The sequence below is a fragment of the Eleginops maclovinus genome, chromosome 6 (genome assembly GCF_036324505.1).
Source record: "Eleginops maclovinus isolate JMC-PN-2008 ecotype Puerto Natales chromosome 6, JC_Emac_rtc_rv5, whole genome shotgun sequence".
Taxonomy (NCBI): domain Eukaryota; kingdom Metazoa; phylum Chordata; class Actinopteri; order Perciformes; family Eleginopidae; genus Eleginops; species Eleginops maclovinus.
In genome coordinates this window covers 17663182-17681476 of record NC_086354.1, presented here as the reverse complement: position 1 = coordinate 17681476, position 18295 = coordinate 17663182, and the positions used below count along the sequence as shown (strand labels likewise).

The window sequence follows — 18295 nt, the reverse complement described above, 5'->3', positions numbered from 1 at the left end:
TAAATACCAGCTACATACAAAAGGCTCTGTATCATTAGTGCACCATTAGTTTGTCTCGCTACAGTAAGAACGCAGCTGTAATGCTGAAGTGAAGGAGAAGCCTGTTCGCGTGACAACAGATTATCTTCTCCATGTGAGAGAAACCACTGCAACAGTGTTCGTGTGTGTGTGTGTGTGTGTGTGTGTGTGTGTGTGTGTGTGTGTGTGTGTGTGTGTGTGTGTGTGTGTGTGTGTGTGTGTGTGGGTGTGTGTTGCAAGTGCCAACTGTGTTCAATACAACAACAAATCATTTAAATGTGTGTGTCAAGCTTGTTTGTGACAACTTCAAAGCCAAACCCAGCATGAGGTTTCAACTTTCATTAATTAGAGGAGACTTGCACAAATTTCCGCTTGTAAAACTTTACTGATTTATAGAAGTTATTCCTCACTTGTGATTAAACTGGTCCAAAACTGCCAAATATAAAATGTTCAATGTCTGTTATTAGAGTTAAACAAATATGTTATTTGAAAAATCTGTAGAAATGCAAGTCTAAAGAAAAGATGAACATTTAAATAGCTAGATAGAAAATGAATGACATTTGCAGGTAATATCTAGGTGTTCCTGCTATTTTGAAATCTTTTAATGAGTGTTGAGCTGAGATAAACACCATACAGTCTTACGGCAATTTGAGGCGCTTTAATTGGTTCCAGTGTGCAAAGTATGCTTCTCAAAACTCAGAGGAAGCTCATGGCTGTGCTCTCTGACCTGAGTGGATCTGTATGTGTGACGTTTTGTCTTCTTAGGTCTGTTAGTCCAGTGACCTTTGTACATTTTGCTTGTTTGTTATACTGTTATATTAGAATTAAAGCTCATAGATATAGTCAAGCTTGTGATTTTTTTTTACTGTAATGGAAAACATTCGGCTTGACTTCATAATCCTCCACAAGCGAATGCCAAGCTTAGCACCAAATAAATGAGGATTTATAACGCTAAGTGTTTTAACCTCAGGGAAATGGCTACAGTTGGATGCCATGAGTGGAGGAGGTTAGGCTTTACAAATATTAAGATATATAAATTCAAGCAGCTGTTAACAGCAAGTGAGTGAGGGTGGTGGAGATCATGATCCCATTTCTGTGTACGTTTGAGCATGTAAACCCCATACCCGATTTCAGATTACACTAATGCGACGACCCCTGCATAACTTCTTGGGTCTAATAGTTGTTGCCTGGTTTCCTTCTTGTCCCGGAAGGTAACACAGATCATCATGAGTACGCCTGATTGGAAACACCTGGTCGCTAGTTTAAAAGCCCTGATCCAGAGCTGCTCTCTATTGCCTTACCTCCTACCCGACCTGTTTGGCCTTTGTCATTGGTTTTTGCATAGAACATTATGCTTACAAATTCACATCCACACCACTGATTTCACTGACTTACTTAGAAATATCTTTATTAGTTTGCTTTTTTATATGAAATACTCTAATGATGCACTGTGTCCTTTCCTGTTTTTGTTATGGACGAAGAACTGGGTTATGAAACTGAACCAAGACGACCCAAACCTGCAACTACCAGGGGGAAATGCCTTTAACAGAGTAACAGTAAATAGGCATCTTATCTTATTTAACTACTGTAGATAGCACACTACTAATTGTAGATCTAAGTAAAACAGCCTAGTCTGAAGTTGATTCAATGAACAGTTGTCGAGAAATATAAGGACAGATATCCATAAATACAGCTAGAGACTGCTTCCATTTTAGTTAGTCACATTGTGCACATAGGTTGTTGACAGCAGCCTACGAGCATAAATAAGCAAGCACATAGGCTGCATGAAATAACCAATTGGCAAATCAGAGAGAGAGCAACACCCTGAAACAAAAAACAGGATCAACAGCATTGTAACTCACCGGTATTGCCAAGCACTGACAGATATGCGGGAAACACTAACTTAAGGAACAGTAAAGTGCAGCAGGGATAACTAAATACATTATTTAGAAAGAGGCAATATTGTCCCAAACATTGTGCAGCAGTAAGATGTCTGAAGTGTTAAGTTTGAGGCTTAAATGACATGATTATTCCTTTAAAAAGCCATCCAAAAGCTTCATTACTCAACCGCTGGCAGACATGCAAGATCCTTAAATGCAACACAAAAAACAACTTTGGTTGCAAGAGATTGAAGCAGGTATACCAAAACTTGCATTTGCAAAAGAGGAAAAGCAGAGCAGCATTGTAAACTGTCTTTTAAATGAAATATTATTTGAAAAGATTGGGGTAATATTAAATCAGAGGAGATAAGTACTGGTCCTTGCATTATAAAATGATCCTGTAACACTAAGTATTTAATTATAATTTCTTTGTAGCTTCAATTTGGCTAAGCCAGTTAGTCAGCAAAACATTTAAGTTAGTCCTGAATTCAACCTACAGGGGCTTTTGATGGAATATAAATCCCCATTTCTCCTGACAAATTAAACATAACAGGGACTGGATCACCTGTGAAGCAGTTTCACACAGCATTAGGATGAGCTGCTCAAAAAGATGGAAAAAGCCTGTAATGGATATCATTCACACTTTAACTCCGAGGGGACAAAAGGCTTCACAGATGTATTATCTTGGGTACGTCTCAATATATAGTCTGATAAAAAAAGATTTCTTGTCCTCGAAAACACAAGACATTGTTTTATAAGAGAGATATCAGGGCCGAAAGGTATGGAATGTATCAGAGCATGTCATGTGGGTAATGGTTGTTTACAGCTTCCACGACACTTAACTCAGCCACTGCATCAACTTGCACTCTCCAATATAAAGTAGGAATGATTCCAAAAGCTTTCTGCAGGGCTGAGCTCCTCGGAGAATAAGGCTCTGGTGGAGAGGCTTAATTTCAGCTTGATGTCTCACCTGGAGCCTCTGGCTATAAGTGAGGGTCAGAGCAGAGATCACACTGTAGTTTGCTTATAATTGGCCCCTACACTAGGCTTACACTAACACAAGTGTGTTCTCTGTTCTCTACGTACTATTCACTGACAAGTTTGATGTAGGTTTGCTGAGTGTCTAGCAGTTGGATATCTGCTAAGTTTGGATGGCAGTGTGTCTAGGCATCATCACACAGTGTCAACAATGTGGGCTGAAGCTGTTTGTAGCCCATTGTGAAACATTCGAGGTGAAATCCTTTTGTGGAAGTCAGAAAACATTGTACCTCTAAAAAGCTGTTGGTTTGCAGTTGAGAGGAAGACTATATACAGTATGTGAGTGGAGATACCAACAATATCATTTTTGAAATAACAATAATCAGGAAAAAGATTGATTTAATGTGTTTATAACCTTCAGTTCAACACACCTTCAGCATTAGCCATTATGATCCTTTTTAATAAAAACATATTGATTTAAGCAGCTTTAAGGCTTCAACTGAACAGAAGACACAGACACTAGATTTTACTTGACACAAAACAGAGTCAGGGACCCTGTTTGCACATTAAAATCTTCTGGGTGAGCAGATCACAAATGCAGGTGGTGTTTTTTGGTGCATTTAGAGTTTAATACTGTTGCTTTATCCAAAAGGCAAATACAAAATAATCCTCTTCTCTATGGCTGCATGACTACAGATAAGATGTGCAAGCGGGAAAGCAAAATGTAATCACAGCGCACATGAGGTTTATGAAAGTTGGACTGGCACTGCAGCATGTTTCTGATGAATTATCTACAAACACTCAGTATGTAAACAAAATACTAGTTCTGAAGAGACAGAAGAAAATAGATGGTCACAGAGCAAGAGTTCTGATTAGGCTACATGTGAGATTTAACCAAATGGCTTAATCCCTTTACTCTTGGTAATATTCTTGACAGTCCCCCACAGATTCACACACAGAACTGGATGGTGTCCTAAACTGTCTTCCAACCCTGGAGGACGAAGGCTGATTACTGGTACGTACGCTCTATCAACAAATGTGTGCATGTCTGTGATGATTGCCATGGCTGAGGCTGTGATGTCATTTGTTTTAATCTCATCTGCATGTATGAGCGTTTATAGTCCATGAAAGGCAAGATTTAATGACTGCAGCCTCCTTTTCTCTCTGTTTTAGTCATCCTGCTTGTCTATAAGCCCCTCGCTGTCTAAGTCTGTTAATGTGACTCACACAGTCCTTCTGTATTTACTGTGTAAAACTAACATATCACCACTGAATGATTGTTGTGCCTTAGGGTCACAGCCGGGAATATCTGAAGGGCACAACGTCTCTGACTTCAATGCTCTGTAATATTGGTTTCTTATCTTTTATAAAATAAATTAAGTTAATTTGCCTAATGCCTTTTTCACATCCTCTGTGTCAGCTGAAACCAGGACAAATAAAGTCCTCACAGTTTTCTTCTTGTGCCTTCATATTCTGCTCCTAACTTTAAAAAAAACAAAGAGTTATTTGCTTTCTTGCCAGAGTTGGCGTGGAAAATCAATTCCAATCTCAGGTCTGTGCATTAAAGAAGAGCTGTAGAGCTTTCTTTTTATACAAACAACATGTATGTTTATATTCCCTGTTACTCACTTAAAACATTGCGTGTGTCTGTGGGGACTATAAGTAAATATGTTTACTTCCTTATAAACTTTTTATCTGCACACAAAATGATGTGTTGTTGACAGTAACGTTTGCTAGCTTGCTATCAGGCGAGACTTAGGAGGAATTTGCCTTAGCCTGTTATAAAGATTTGAAAAGGAACACTAGCTCTCTATGTACAAATCTGCCTTGAAACTGCACACAATTTTATTCCAGATATATTGGATATATGTTTACTATTATTTCATTCTTATTTTTTATTTATTTTTGCTTATTTGGATATTGTTTCTTGTGTTTGGAAATACTTCCTTTAATGTTTAATTTAATTTATCCCGTTAATGTGGAAAAACTGGAAAGATAAAACTGATTCAGATTACATTGCGTTAATTATATTTTGTACAAAATGCCTGAATGCTATATAAGTATTTTCCCTGCTTCAAGGGAAGGTTAGCCAACTGCCTGCTGGCTTCTTTTTCAGACAATTATGAAGCGACTTTTTAAGAGCCTCAAAATTAGATCAGCACATTTTCAACAGACTGTGACAATATCACATAGCTGACTGTCACACTTATAGGCCTGCTCAAGGAAATCCAAGGCGACACTTTCACAGCTACTTGAGATGGAAAATTCTAAAGGCCTTTTCATGATTTCTTCTTTTGATGAGGTTTACACATAATTGAGGCTGACAGATTTGTTATTTTTGGAAACTGGGCAATTTGAGTTGAGCTAAAAAAAATAAAAAAATGTTTGGTGGGTTGAAAACAGTGTAAGCCTGTGCAGCAGTGTGCAGAGTGTGAAATTATTAAACCACCGCTTTCTTGGCCGTAGGAGTTGATGGGCTCCCTCTTCAGTCAAGACAAGGCAAGGCAATTGTATTTATGCAGCACATTTCATTACATGTAAGCTGAATATGATTAACATAAAGAGTAAAAAGTACATGAAGAGTAAACCAATGATTAGCAGAGCAAAAGGAAAGTAGTTTATTGTACTGGTATAGAAGAGCAAAGACAGTTTCCTGTTGTTATCTCTCTAATCCCATTCGGAGTTGTAACCTACTAAAGAGCACCCTCTAGTGATTTATCTTTAGAAAGTTTAATTGCACTGAACTTCACTACAGCAGGCAAACTGTTTACAGTCATGTTTTCTAATCTGCATCATGATTGTACTCTGCAAGGATTTGAAAATGGGGTGAAAATATCTCAAAAGTCTCAGCTAGCTGCAAACCTTTTATGTCCAGTCTTGACATAATCATGTTTGATTTGAATGCAATAGTTACATTTAGGATATTTTTACAGGTACCCAGTAAATAAAAACGTTTGCCAAAACTGAAAAAGATTGCTCCAGTATTTGTATTTGTTTTTTTGCTTGGGAAATGAAGGTCTAGACTACAAATTCGTTCATGACTCCAAGTTATTATTTTGTTCATGTGGACAGCAGGCTGAGTCAGAGGTCAATGAGGAATGATTTAGTCATCCATGTGATTCACACCAAGCATCTTCTGTCTTTGCCATTTAGTGATTTCTTTTCCCAACATTCACACAATTACAGGTCCTTTAACTACTCATTTTGTGAAGCCATTTTCAGAATCGTCAAATCTACATGGCAGTTTTGTATTGAAATAAAAATCCTGTCCTTTGTTTTAAATCCTGTTTTTTTTCGAGCCACTCAATACTGACTCTGTTCGATTGAAATGTATGTAAAAAGAAATTCAAATTCCTAATTATAATGTAAAATACAACAATAAAACAATTACTTATAAAGTAGGCACTGCATAACCTCTCTCCGTGTGCCTGCTTCATGTAATACAACATGTGACAGAAATCGGCAAAAATAAATAGTGTGATTTGTCAAAGCGAAAAAATTAAAGCAATTTTACTTTAAAAAAGTACTTACTATTGGATCCCCCCGGCTTTTCCATTATCGCATTTTATTTTGAAATCCGCGACCCGGAAACCTTCTGACGCCACTTTGCTTCTTCTTCCTTCCTCTGGTGTTTTTGGCAATCAATATGGCTCAGGCAGTACAGAAACTCGTTGCAAAAGTACCAACTTTAGTCGGTGGTAAGTTTATTCTCCCAATTATAAACCTTGTCGGTGGAGTGAACCGTGCAGCAGCAGCAGCAGCAGCAACAAGGTCGCGTTTTCTCTGCTTGTTAGCAGCTGCACACCTTCTGTGTGACCTTTACGCTCAGGTGTCACTGCGAATCCACCTCTGCAGCAGGTTGTTCTAGGAAACGTTATCATTGTTGCTGTATATAGTTAAATATTTTTGAGAGAAAGGTGAAATGGTTCTGTGATTTTTGACTTTGCTGCTCCTTACATAGCTAATAGTATTCCCTAACACAATGTCCCAACGTATACAACTGCACAACTCTTCTCATTTAGCACGTGTTTTATTTTAGTTTGTTTTTTTGTAATTTATCATATACTTATATTTGTCCTCTTATACTTATACTCCAAATATGTAGGTTTTATGTTTGCTGTTTTTTTTTTTTTCTAACATAATTCCTCTTATTGTGTTTATGAATTCACCATTAAAATATGCCTTAACATATATCCTTGTGTGTGTAAACTTACTTGGCAATTGTTGAGTTTGTTTGTATCTCCTTGCAGGGGTTTTCACTTACTCCAAACCCCGGCTGGCTAAATTTTGGTACTATGCCCGGGTGGAGCTCGTCCCCCCATCCCCTGCTGAGATCCCAAAAGCCATCGAGCAGGCAAAAGGCCTCCTCCAGAGCTACAAGGCAGGACGCCTAGGGCAAACCCCTGTAAAGGTGAGCCTGTACAAGTATGACAATTACTTGCTTTGTATTTATTTCTGTGTAAAGCTTGTTTTTAAAAGTGATCAATATGATAATGTATTGTTTGTTGGCTTAATTCTAGAAAGGGGTTTTTTTCTGCATCGAATAGCAGTTTATTCAAACAAAAAAATACAGCCTGCACTGATGTGTTTTCACCTATGCAGTTTATGGTATTCAATTTTTAATTGTATGGGAATATAAAGATATTAAGACCCAGAACGGTTATCTCTGCAGTCATTAAGTGCTGAAATTTTTCTGCTGAACGATTTATCTCACTTTAGATTTGTCAATAAGTAATTCAGTCAAGCAACAGATAATTACTGATAACCACTGGGGAACTAAAATGATGCCGAACACGAGCTGAGGTTAGACAATTTACTGCTTTCTCTATTTGATATGATAATGAAATAAATATGTTTTAGTTTTGGACTGTCAGAGCGACAATGAAAGCTGGGTGAACATTCGACCTCAGGCTCTGAGAAGCGGCTTTTAAACACATAAATATTTCGTGACATATTGCCTCACTTATCTGTTTAGTCACTTTTATTTGTTTAAACATTTAGTAGTTATAGCCCAGAAGTAATTTTCCAAAATAAGAAAATTGAAAATGCCAGTTTAAATTGACTGCACACTGAAGACACTAAAAGGCAGTAAATCTATCCGCATGAGGCTGAAGCGGTTCAAGCCAGATACAAACAAAGTTAGCCATTTGGCTCCGATGCCCAGTCATCAGTGTGTTGTATACACTAGTTGTATGGTTGAGTTCATCTGCATGCACAATAGAAGTGACTGGAAAATTATACAAGACAATAGAAGTAAACATTGTGGGAAACATTAGTAAACTACCAGTGTAGGAGGTTTACATGCCATTGCAGTTGGTTCAATGGAAAATTAGTGGACAAACAAATTATGTGTCAAAGACCTTCAGGGGATGCCAAACTTTATAAACAAGTGCAATGCAATGTGTTTTGTGACTGCTTGTAATAGAATGCATGTGAAGGGATTAACATTCGGAGTCCACAGTTTCTCGTTCATGTAACATTTTCAGACCATGGCAAAATACCATATAACATTTCCTATATCCTTAGACTGTCATTAAAGCAATTTACTTGAGTAAAATGTGTTGTTTTTTTTGTCTTGTAGGATGCCCTAAGGAATGGACTCGTGGCCACTGAAGTGCTGATGTGGTTCTACATTGGAGAGTGCATTGGCAAAGGAGGCATTATTGGATACGATGTCTAAATAGTTAACTGCCCTTTCTCCCATTGCACTTCTAATTGTCACATTCTCAAAAAATTGCACAAAATGTTCAAATAAACAATTTCTAAAGTCAGATATTTGCTGTCTTTAAAAATATCATTTCGGGACCTTTTATTCACGAAAGAAAACAAATATAAGTCAACAAAACGGACCATACACATAATTGTAGGAAAGTATTTACATGGTGTTGTGGAGGATTTAATGACAACCAAAATATATCATTAAAACAAATGTGAATGTGTTTATATCAAGCTGCATAATTTAAGGATTTTGCAGCTATGTAATGATGGACATCTCCTCTCGTTCTCGGCTCTCCGACATTGCCTTCACAACACTTCCTAAGTATCTGCAGAAAGCTTGCTTCACATCCTCAGGCTCCTCCTCCAGGTTGGAGTGGATAAGCGGCAGTCGGCCTAGATGTGAGGCTGCATTAAAAAGAATGAACATATTAGCACAGGAATAGTATTAACTCCTACAACAGCTGTGGCAGGCCTGCAGTGGAAATACCTAAAGGGAGCCGTCCATCTTGCACTACGCTGCCGGGCTTGTGGTGAGCAATGAGTAAACACTGGCTGTCCTGCAAGCCCTGAGAGGAAATGAACATCGAATGCCACGTCTCTATTTCCTTTAGGTGACTTGGAACATCAGGATTAAAAATGATCACAACGCCGCTGGAGTCCTTTAATATTGCAGGCCAGCATGTTTCCAATCTGTGAAGAGAATATATTATAATACATTATTAAACACTAAAACCAAAACCAATTATGAAAAACAATCTGAAGTATGTGTTGCCAGATGGAATGGGGATATTAAAGCCCTTGGTCATTGAAAGAGTTTGATATTTAACTTACTTAAAATCTCCCGAACAGTCCCAAAGTTCGACATCACATTTGTCATTGTCATGACTGCCTTCCGCTTGTGATTCAAATTCCAGTATCCTTTGAACAGTTAAGGATACTTGGTAACAGCAACAACATCCTTAGTAACAGTAAAAAACAGCTGAAATGTGTTTTCTAAAGTCAGAAGATAATAACACTGCAAGCTAAAGAGATAGGATACACCCTTCATCCTCTAACCATGAAGGTAATATATGTTGGACTACATTTATAAAATGACAATCATAACATTCTGTCAGATCCTGTTATTTCCATCTTAATGATTCATTGAGAGTGTGTAAAGGCTGTACCAGGTGGTAATCTGTAAAGTTGAGACAGTGTTTGTACCTTACTCCTTGTGTAGGTCTGTATTCACCTCCAACATCTGCTGTGTCTGAGAGAAAATTAGCAAGAACCGTTTTCCCACTCTGGAAAAACACAAACATTAAAAATGATTAAAATCATATCAGCTATAATCAGCACAGGTGATACTTGTAAAATATAGATGCATTCTGTTTACATGTTACAGTTGCAGGACTCTATCTTGATAGTACGGTGGCATACTAACCCTTAGAAATAAAATGTATGAAGTCATTATTTAAGTTTCAGTAACACCTGAGTGATTTTCCCTACAGTGAAAGGTCTGTGAAGGTAACATTTCGAATGTAGATGGATTTGCAGGAAAAGGTTTTCTTTTTATAGTCATTTTAATGTCACATCATGAAATGCATAAGTGCCTTTTCATTAAATTCATGAATATAGAGTAAGTATTCAAGAAAATGAAACAAATGCATACTGTAGCTCTCATAATAGTGAATTTAAAAGTAGATGTCCTCTGAAATGTAGTTAAAAGTACAAATTAAGATCATGGAGATGGACAAAAATGAGTGCCTTAAAATTGTAATTAGAGTTACAGCCATTACAATGACTAAACACTGTTTATGATTGACGTTTGCAGGCTTCTCAACCAACAACAAACGCAGACAAGCTAGGCACATTTACAGCCATACACCTGTGCACAGGTCTATGCGAGCATATATGATGTACATTTCTGCCCTTTGATCACGCTTGCAGTGTTAACATCTTTTTCTGGATACCTATTTGGCAGTCAAAAACAGCTATGTATCAGTAGGGAAACATCTTCAACGTACCTCATTGGGACCAATAAAGAGAACTTTTGCTTTAAACATGTCCAGCCACCGAGCATTAGAGCTAGCTGGACAGCTAACTCCGACAGAAGAAGCTCTGACAATGCTAAATTACGACACCAACTTGAGTAAAATAACTTTTAGTTTGAGTATGAGTCTATATCTAAACAGTGCTATGCTCGGGTTTGAGTTTCATGCACGTAAAATACAAAATGTTACTAATCTTGGTAACTTGATGTTACCCAAAGATGGTTTGAGATTCCGTGGCAGTAAACTTCCGTTTCGTTTCTATGGTTTCTACCAGTCTCTTTGCTTATTGGCTGTACAAAACTTTAATCAAATTTAGTCCCGCCTCTTTTCTCGTTTGGGAACAAATCAGCAGCGAGTAAATGAGTCGACGTCATTATGTTGCCTCAGCAGTAACCAATCAGAATATATCCTGTAAGAGGGCTCTTCAGTTTGGAGTAGCGTTGTTAACAACCCTAACCGACATAAGGCGAAATCGTAAGTACTATTTACATGATTAGTGGCATTATCTCTTAAAAGATTACTGCATTCTAGACCTATTAGCCATGTTGTTAATGTCCGTGGCTTTGCTTGGTAGAATTAACACATCGTTGCTGTCGTTAGTATAACATAAAGCTAAGAAGCCACTAATTGTATGTTGCTATGGAGGAGGCTTAGTTAGCTTGGCAACCTACTCTCTCTGTCCCTCATAATATTGTGCAATCTAGACTATACAGTGTAAATAAAATCATTGTAAATGTTTGGTTTGTGTTAACTAACTTCCTGCCCTCATCTACATGTTAAAAGTAACGTATATAATGTATTATTATTATGTTAGTAGGAGACATGTCTCCAGAGGATGAACTCCATAGTCCCCCCCTTGGTTTCAGCTCTACCAGGGATGATGGCACTCTGAGCTGTGGTGATCTGGCTATCTCTCTTGAGCTGGGGAGAAGAAGCAAAACATGCAACAGTTCCCACACAAGAACCCCAGAGGCTGACATCAATTGGTGAGTGTGATCAATGTGTGAAACAAACAACCCATTCACCATCAACCACAGCCTAAGTCTTTTTTTTTCACTTGTTTTGATGTGATGATCATGTCACATGTGTAGTGCTTTTTCATTTGCATGAATAATCTAGAGAAGAAGAAGGTTCCTAGTTTGTAACATGTATGTAGGACATATAAATACATGTATTTCTCGTGCTCATGTAAACACCATATTCCGAATTGGTTCACAAGATTGAAAAGCCTCATAAATTGGTTATTTTGCATGTGAAAATGCACTATTAGTTATTATCATATTGTGTACATAGTCATATATGGATACTGCCAAAAACAGATCATAAACAGGTTATTGATTACTATGTAAACTCACTCTATTGTTGACTGAATTTGTTAAAACACTTGTTTATGTTTGTTCAACTTTAAACTACTTAAGTTGTGACAAAATTATTCGGAAATCTGATTGTGCGCTTACCTTCCAAAACATGTCCCTGTGTCAACTTAAATTTAAACTGTACTTCTGTAGTCCTTTCGCACATACTAACAAGTACTCTTTCTTTCTTTCGTTCAGTTTTGGGGACTCTGTCGATGGAAAAAGCCCTTTCCTGAAAACACTGATGGATGCAGAAGCAGCTGCCAACTCTGCTGCTATACAGCTGGTGTCTTTTAAAGATTCCATGGAAGATGAATTTTTTGTATGTTGTTTGCAATTCTGTATATACCCACTTGGGTTCAAACATGAGCCCTCAGTGTTGGGAACCCTGGCGTTGCCCTTTATTCTAACTTATTTTTGTCTTGCACTTTAAGGATTCAAGAAAGTCTGCCATTGATAAGCGGAAAATATCAAGGCAAAGAGGACTGTTGCTGGAGAAGTTGGAGAATTTTAGAAGAATAAACAAGTCTGTTCGACAGAAACTGAAACAGCTCCAAGATGCAGAGGTTGGTTAAGCTACTTCCAACTTGTGTTTTGCTTTGGGTAGTTGTGCCATTGGTTTTATATTTTTAATTGTATTATAATTAATGTATGTTTTTAACATCCAGTCTAACTCAAATGTCTTTAGGAAACTGTTAGTATGTGTTTCCCATTTCCCTATTATTCATAATTTGTATCTTTACATTCAGGCTTATCGAATTGATGCCGACAAACAAACTGACATATTGTTGAGGAGGATCACACAGGCTGAGACTGAAAATGAGGTGAGTGTTTCTTTAAATTTCAATAAATCAAATAAAAAAGAAATACATTTAATTGTAAGTCAATCAAATGTGAACGATATGACATAAAGGCATCTTCTGGATGAGGATGCGGATACTGCACTTTAAAAATAAAAGAAGAATTATATAGCATAATAACATTATGCAAATTCCTGTCTCAAATCATTTGCTTTATCATGTCTTTTTCTCCTAAAGCATTTAAAAAGAAATGTAAGTGAGACAGAAAGAAAAATAGAAGACCTGATGAATCTGCGGAGAGAAGAGCAGGTAAATAGGGGTTTTTCAGATATGCTTGCAGACTCTAAAAATGCAATGAATGAATTTTAAAGCTTCTGTTTATACTGGGCTTCACAGGAGAACATGAAGAGTGCAGTTCAAATGAATAAGACTGTGGAGGCGACCCGGGCTCACCTGCAGGGGCAGCTGCGCAACAAGGAGGCTGAGAACAATCGTCTGACTGTGCAGCTCCGGGTACAAACCTTTACTGCTCTCGAGTTGAACTGATTTAAATAAAAGTTCAATATTTTAGCATTTCCTTCTGGGCATGCTGTCTTTTACAGACTGTGGAGAGAACCCTGACCGAACAAAAGATGGAGATTGAGGATCTGAAAGCTTCCGTCCCCTCTTTGACCGAGAAGGCAGCAAAGGACAAAGAATCTCTGAAGAAAGCCTGCCGGGCACAGAAGCTGAGAGCTGAGAGATTTGAAGCTGCTATCGAGAAATGCTATGTACAGTTGCGTGAAAAGGTATACAAATCAAAAGTTCCAGGATTTTCTGTTTAAAAAATTTTATTTGCTATGCATTGTCAACGTTTATAATCTTGCTTTGACTTTCTTTTTCTTGTTTGGCCTACAGGATGCTCAGATAGCCAAGGCCCGTTTAGAAAGGGACTCCAGGAGACAACAAGAAGAGCAGCAGACAGATGAGAGGGAAAAATGTGTAATTCAAATAGAGGTGTTGAAAAGGTTGGTCACTTTTATGAGGGGAATCAATGCAAACATCCACAAATTTAAATAAAGAATTAATAAGTGGTACTTTCCAAAAAGCCAAATTGCGGACATGACGGCAAGGCTGCGGATGGAGAAGGATGAGCTTACTGCAGCTAATGGAACTGTGATGCAACGTGTTGAAAAACTCAGCGCTGAAAACGGAGACCTACACATCAATAATGCAACACTCAAGGTACTTGACTCAAAACAGCTTGCAATTGAGAATCATTAGTGTTAAAGTTAGACTTCCTGTATAAAAGTGTTGTCCATAGATCCATTTAGTAGTCTGCTGGAAGCTATCAATATGTAACATTTGTCAATTTTGTCTGGCCTCTGTCTGTGCACGTCTGTACAACTTCGAAAACCATCACTCTGTTTTTATTCCTAAGTTTTGTCACATAACCTATTATAATGTTAATGTCACTGCAGGCATCTGTTGGTCAGCTGGAGCAGCAGCTGGCTGAGTGTGAGTCCACCCTGATAGAGGAAAAGGTTTTGTCTCAGGAGAGCAAACATCAAGCCGCACAGTGCCAACATCAGGTGACATCAACTCATCCATTTCAGAGTTTTGCTCCAACTTGGAAGATTAAGTTTCCCTCACATCAGCTCTTTAAAATAAAATAAAAAAGATAATGAACTCTGTAGTTATCAAACACTCAATGTTCAGCAGACATTGTTCTGCTTATATCCACATTAATGCACGTTGTTTCCAATCACTTTACGTTTTCTCTCCGTGACATCAATTAGGAATGTTTTGTGCTTTCCATACACAGAGGTCATACAGACATCATAGACATTAATGTGGTCTGTTGAGATCCACGAATAAGTGATTCATCAATAAAATACTAGTTTTCAGTTGAAAAAGAGTCTGATCACACTGCTGTCTGCTCTGTGTTTGCTCTAGGCTTCGGAGCTCCAAGCAGAGTTAGGTGACCTGAGGATGAAATATGAAAATATTTTAAGAGAGACAGAGAAGACACAAGATGGCAAAGATACAGAAGTAAAGAAGGTAAACTCCCGCCTCTCAATATACATTTTTATGAAGATTAAAATGATTTAATATGCAAAAAAACCTAATGAATACCAGACTGTTCATCCAACTTTATGTGTAATATTCATGAAGACTAATCATTCTTCCTTTTGTTTTTTTATTAACACATTTGAACAATCCTTTGGTGTTTTTTCTAGTATATTCAACCCTGCAGCACATTTTCCTCTTTTCTTGAATGGCTGCATCAGCTTGTGAAATGCTTCTTTTGTTAGTAGCATTTGATGCCCTTGGACTTTCTAACTACTAAACTTTGTTCAGTAATTTTGCGCTTCAAATCACTTCAACTAACAACTGCGAAAGCTCAGTCCAAAGATAAATCCTAGCAAATTCTGCTTGTGCTTTAAGCATGCACGCCTACAAGGTTTGTTGAATTATTAGGCTAATATTTTTGTGTATCCCCAACACTCTACTGTCCTCTGGAGGTGAGGCAGGACCTGCAGGGGCGTGTGGACAAACTGGAGCATTACCCTGAGTTACTGAGCGCAGCTGAGCAGAGTCTCTTCGAGTGCCAGGAGAACCTGCGACGCTCGGAGAGGAAGTGCTCAGAAAAGTCAGAGTCCGTTAGACAACTGCAGGTTAAGGTGTGCAACGTGAGCTGTGGTGGTCAGAATGTATACATCTGATTAGTATGCATTAGTGCAACCCCATGTGTCTGCTGATGCATCCTGTATTCTGGTCGTGCTGTGCGTTTGTTTTTAATGTCTGATTGCAGTGGAAACAGATAGGTTGCAATCATCCTTTACCTACGTATCAATTTGTGAGTGTTCTGTGCTGTGTGAGTCCTTCTAAATCACCCACATGTTTCGATCGATCAGCAATGATGGATTAGTATCTGGAAACATTCACATTCAGTGTTTGAAAGATTGCCTTTTATGCAGTTTTGCATGTAAGGTCAAATCATCTTTTCGGCTCCGGTCAGGTAAATCTGAAGTCTACATTTTGCATTTACAGATGGAGAGTCAGACAAAATTACTGACATCATTTGTGGAGATGAAGGAATCCATTGCAGATGCCAATTTACAACTGCAAGAGACGGTGAATTCCCTCCAAAAGTAAGACATTTTCTGATGTATATGTAAATACAAAACTGAATACTATCACAATACTGTTATTGTTTTCGTACAGTTATAGTTACAGACTCTCTCCACCACCCTAGTTCCATATACTTTAATTAATTTGCCTAAAAGGAACAAAATGCAGTTAAACCAATTGAAGATAAATATGAATGCTCTATGAATATCAGGATAATATTGTAATCATAAATGTATTCGGCCACAATAATTGAGTGTTGAAAATCAGATTTTGTGAAATCCTAATGTCAAATGTTTGTGTCTCATTAGTACAGATTGAGAAACAGGAATTGTTTTGTATGTGTTTGCAGGAAGATGGACAAGCTGCAGCAGGAGAACCTGGAGCTGGTGAGGAGGCTGGCAGCTCAGGAGGAAGGTCTGAGCTACAGTAACCGGCAGCTGGACCAACGATCCACGGAGTGCCAGGCCCTCAGCCGGCAGCTGGAGGCCGCACTGTCAGACGTCACGCTACAGGTACAACATCTTCAAATAAAAATCACCAAAGAAAAGGAAGCAATTAGTGGTTGTCCAACGTAATGTCTTTTATTGACATGACATATTTTACTGATATGATACAGCACACCAGAGCCTGTATATCCAGTTCCTGAATTGTCTATATTTTTCTGTGCGCGCTGCTATATATAGCACTAAGTGTTACATAAGTAAAACCTTGCACAGAGACAGCAATGATAATCTAAATGTTTTTCACTTGTCCAGGTCAATAAGGTAAAAGACCAGGCTCTCTCCAGAGAAGAGACCCTTCAGGCCAAAATCCTTGAGCTGGAAGCCGAGAAGAGCAGAAGGGATAACGAGCTGAGGAATATACGCCAGAGCAAGCTCACTGTGAGTGTCATGCTTTTTCGGAGCACTCATCCTCATATATAATACTGAATTCAGACCTGATACAACCTAAGAGGTCTTTTTATCGAGTAACTATAAGGGAAAATGTCTGTTTCTTTATGTTCAGGCAGAGAAACGGTTTGAGGTTCGTCTGAAGGACCTGCAGCTCAGCCTGGATCAATCAGAGAGCCACAAGCAGAGCATTCAGAACTATGTCGATTTCCTCAAAAACTCATACCAAACGATGTTTGATGAGGGCCTGCAAACATCATGTATTGAGTCATCATATTTTCTAAAATGATTAAGGATTTATTTGCTTGAATTTATCATTTTTATTTATCTAATGTGTGTACTATAATATCTATAAGGTCTATTTAAAAATGTGAATGAAGGCAATACAGTTTTAATATTGACTTCTACAATTAGCTGACAGTCTGGAACAATTTCATTCCAGAAATCAGGGACATTTTGGTTGTTTGGGGAGTTTCTGTATCAGCTTTTAGCTCATTACCCAAACGACATTACATGATATGGTTTGAGTATGAACTCATGGTGCTACTTTCCTTTTCCCGTAGAACGAGTCAGTTGCAAAACAACTATTCCTAACTGAAGGTCCCTCTAAGACTTGTCATGGGGAAAGTCTGTTGTATAATTATTAACTGATCTATTTAGAATCAGTTAAAGTAGCCACAGATTTAAAGAGTTGGGAATTGGTAACAGACATGTGCTGCTTTTCTGTGTTTATCATTCAAATGAAATACCTTAGGGTTTTTGACGGATAAAATAAGCAATATTAAGATGTGTCTTAGGGCTTGGAATACTGAAAAACATGTTTGCTTCACAATTTTCTGATATTTATAGACCAAAATAAAAGCTGTAAAACAGTAATGGGCCACAGAGTGGAGCTGTTTTGTTGAACAATCTTTTCGCTTCTGTTAAGTGTCTCATTTTACCCACAATGCACTCTGCATCAGCCTCACTTGATTGGTATATTCAGCATAAAAATATTCTTGATTTATTGCAAGAGTAGGTCTATCTTTGTTTAAATGGCCCATATACATACACCTGTACACCCATATTATGTACAGTATGTGTTTAAATATACATATATAAGTGGGTCTACTGAAGTGTATGTATGTATAAATATTTATATATATATTTATGGGAATTTCACCTCTGTCTCTGCACACAAACTGAAAGATTGACAATAAAGTTGACTTTGAAAGAAAATATATTTTTTTCTCATCTCACTCTTAATGCAATTGATAACCGAAACAAGTAATAGCATTTTTTTTTTAAATGCAATGGTTAATATATTGCTTTATGTGTAGGAGAATCAAACATGTTTTCTTGAAATATTCCACAGCTTTGACTCATGCTGGGAAAGTTTGAGTCATGGCTGAATGCTTATTTATCTTTTGTGATGCTGCACAAAACAGTTATTACAGTAATTATAGAAAATATGTGATGCGTATTAACTGCCTTTATGTGCTGATTGTTGGCTGGACTGAAATGCAGAAA

At 37.8% G+C, this 18295-nt stretch overlaps 3 protein-coding genes across 4 annotated transcripts; 2 read left to right on the top strand and 1 right to left on the bottom strand.

Moving 5' to 3' along the window:
* Positions 1-6431: 6431 nt before the first annotated feature.
* LOC134866630 (ATP synthase subunit g, mitochondrial-like) lies at positions 6432-8647 on the top strand. Its single transcript, XM_063886886.1, has 3 exons — positions 6432-6574; positions 7127-7287; positions 8458-8647. The coding sequence occupies exons 1-3, from the start codon at positions 6523-6525 to the stop codon at positions 8554-8556; spliced, it is 312 nt and encodes a 103-aa protein (XP_063742956.1). The 5' UTR covers positions 6432-6522; the 3' UTR covers positions 8557-8647.
* ift22 (intraflagellar transport 22 homolog (Chlamydomonas)) lies at positions 8623-10892 on the bottom strand. Its single transcript, XM_063886885.1, has 5 exons — positions 10601-10892; positions 9798-9877; positions 9426-9512; positions 9082-9284; positions 8623-8999 (listed from the first exon to the last, which is right to left on the bottom strand). The coding sequence occupies exons 1-5, from the start codon at positions 10637-10639 to the stop codon at positions 8851-8853; spliced, it is 558 nt and encodes a 185-aa protein (XP_063742955.1). The 5' UTR covers positions 10640-10892; the 3' UTR covers positions 8623-8850.
* Positions 10893-11008: 116 nt separating this feature from the next.
* On the top strand, positions 11009-17917 carry LOC134865508 (outer dense fiber protein 2-like). 2 transcript variants are annotated; one of them, XM_063885077.1, is made up of 17 exons: positions 11009-11101; positions 11442-11613; positions 12181-12304; positions 12417-12548; positions 12732-12806; positions 13020-13091; positions 13179-13295; positions 13385-13570; positions 13680-13789; positions 13871-14006; positions 14243-14353; positions 14718-14822; positions 15287-15445; positions 15816-15916; positions 16246-16408; positions 16652-16777; positions 16902-17917. In XM_063885077.1, exons 2-17 carry the CDS (start codon positions 11450-11452, stop codon positions 17073-17075), a joined length of 2055 nt encoding a protein of 684 aa, XP_063741147.1. In that variant the 5' UTR covers positions 11009-11101; positions 11442-11449; the 3' UTR covers positions 17076-17917. The 2 variants fall into 2 exon arrangements, with proteins under 2 accessions (XP_063741147.1, XP_063741148.1); XM_063885078.1 differs by lacking the exon at positions 15287-15445.
* The last annotated feature ends 378 nt before the right edge of the window (positions 17918-18295 follow it).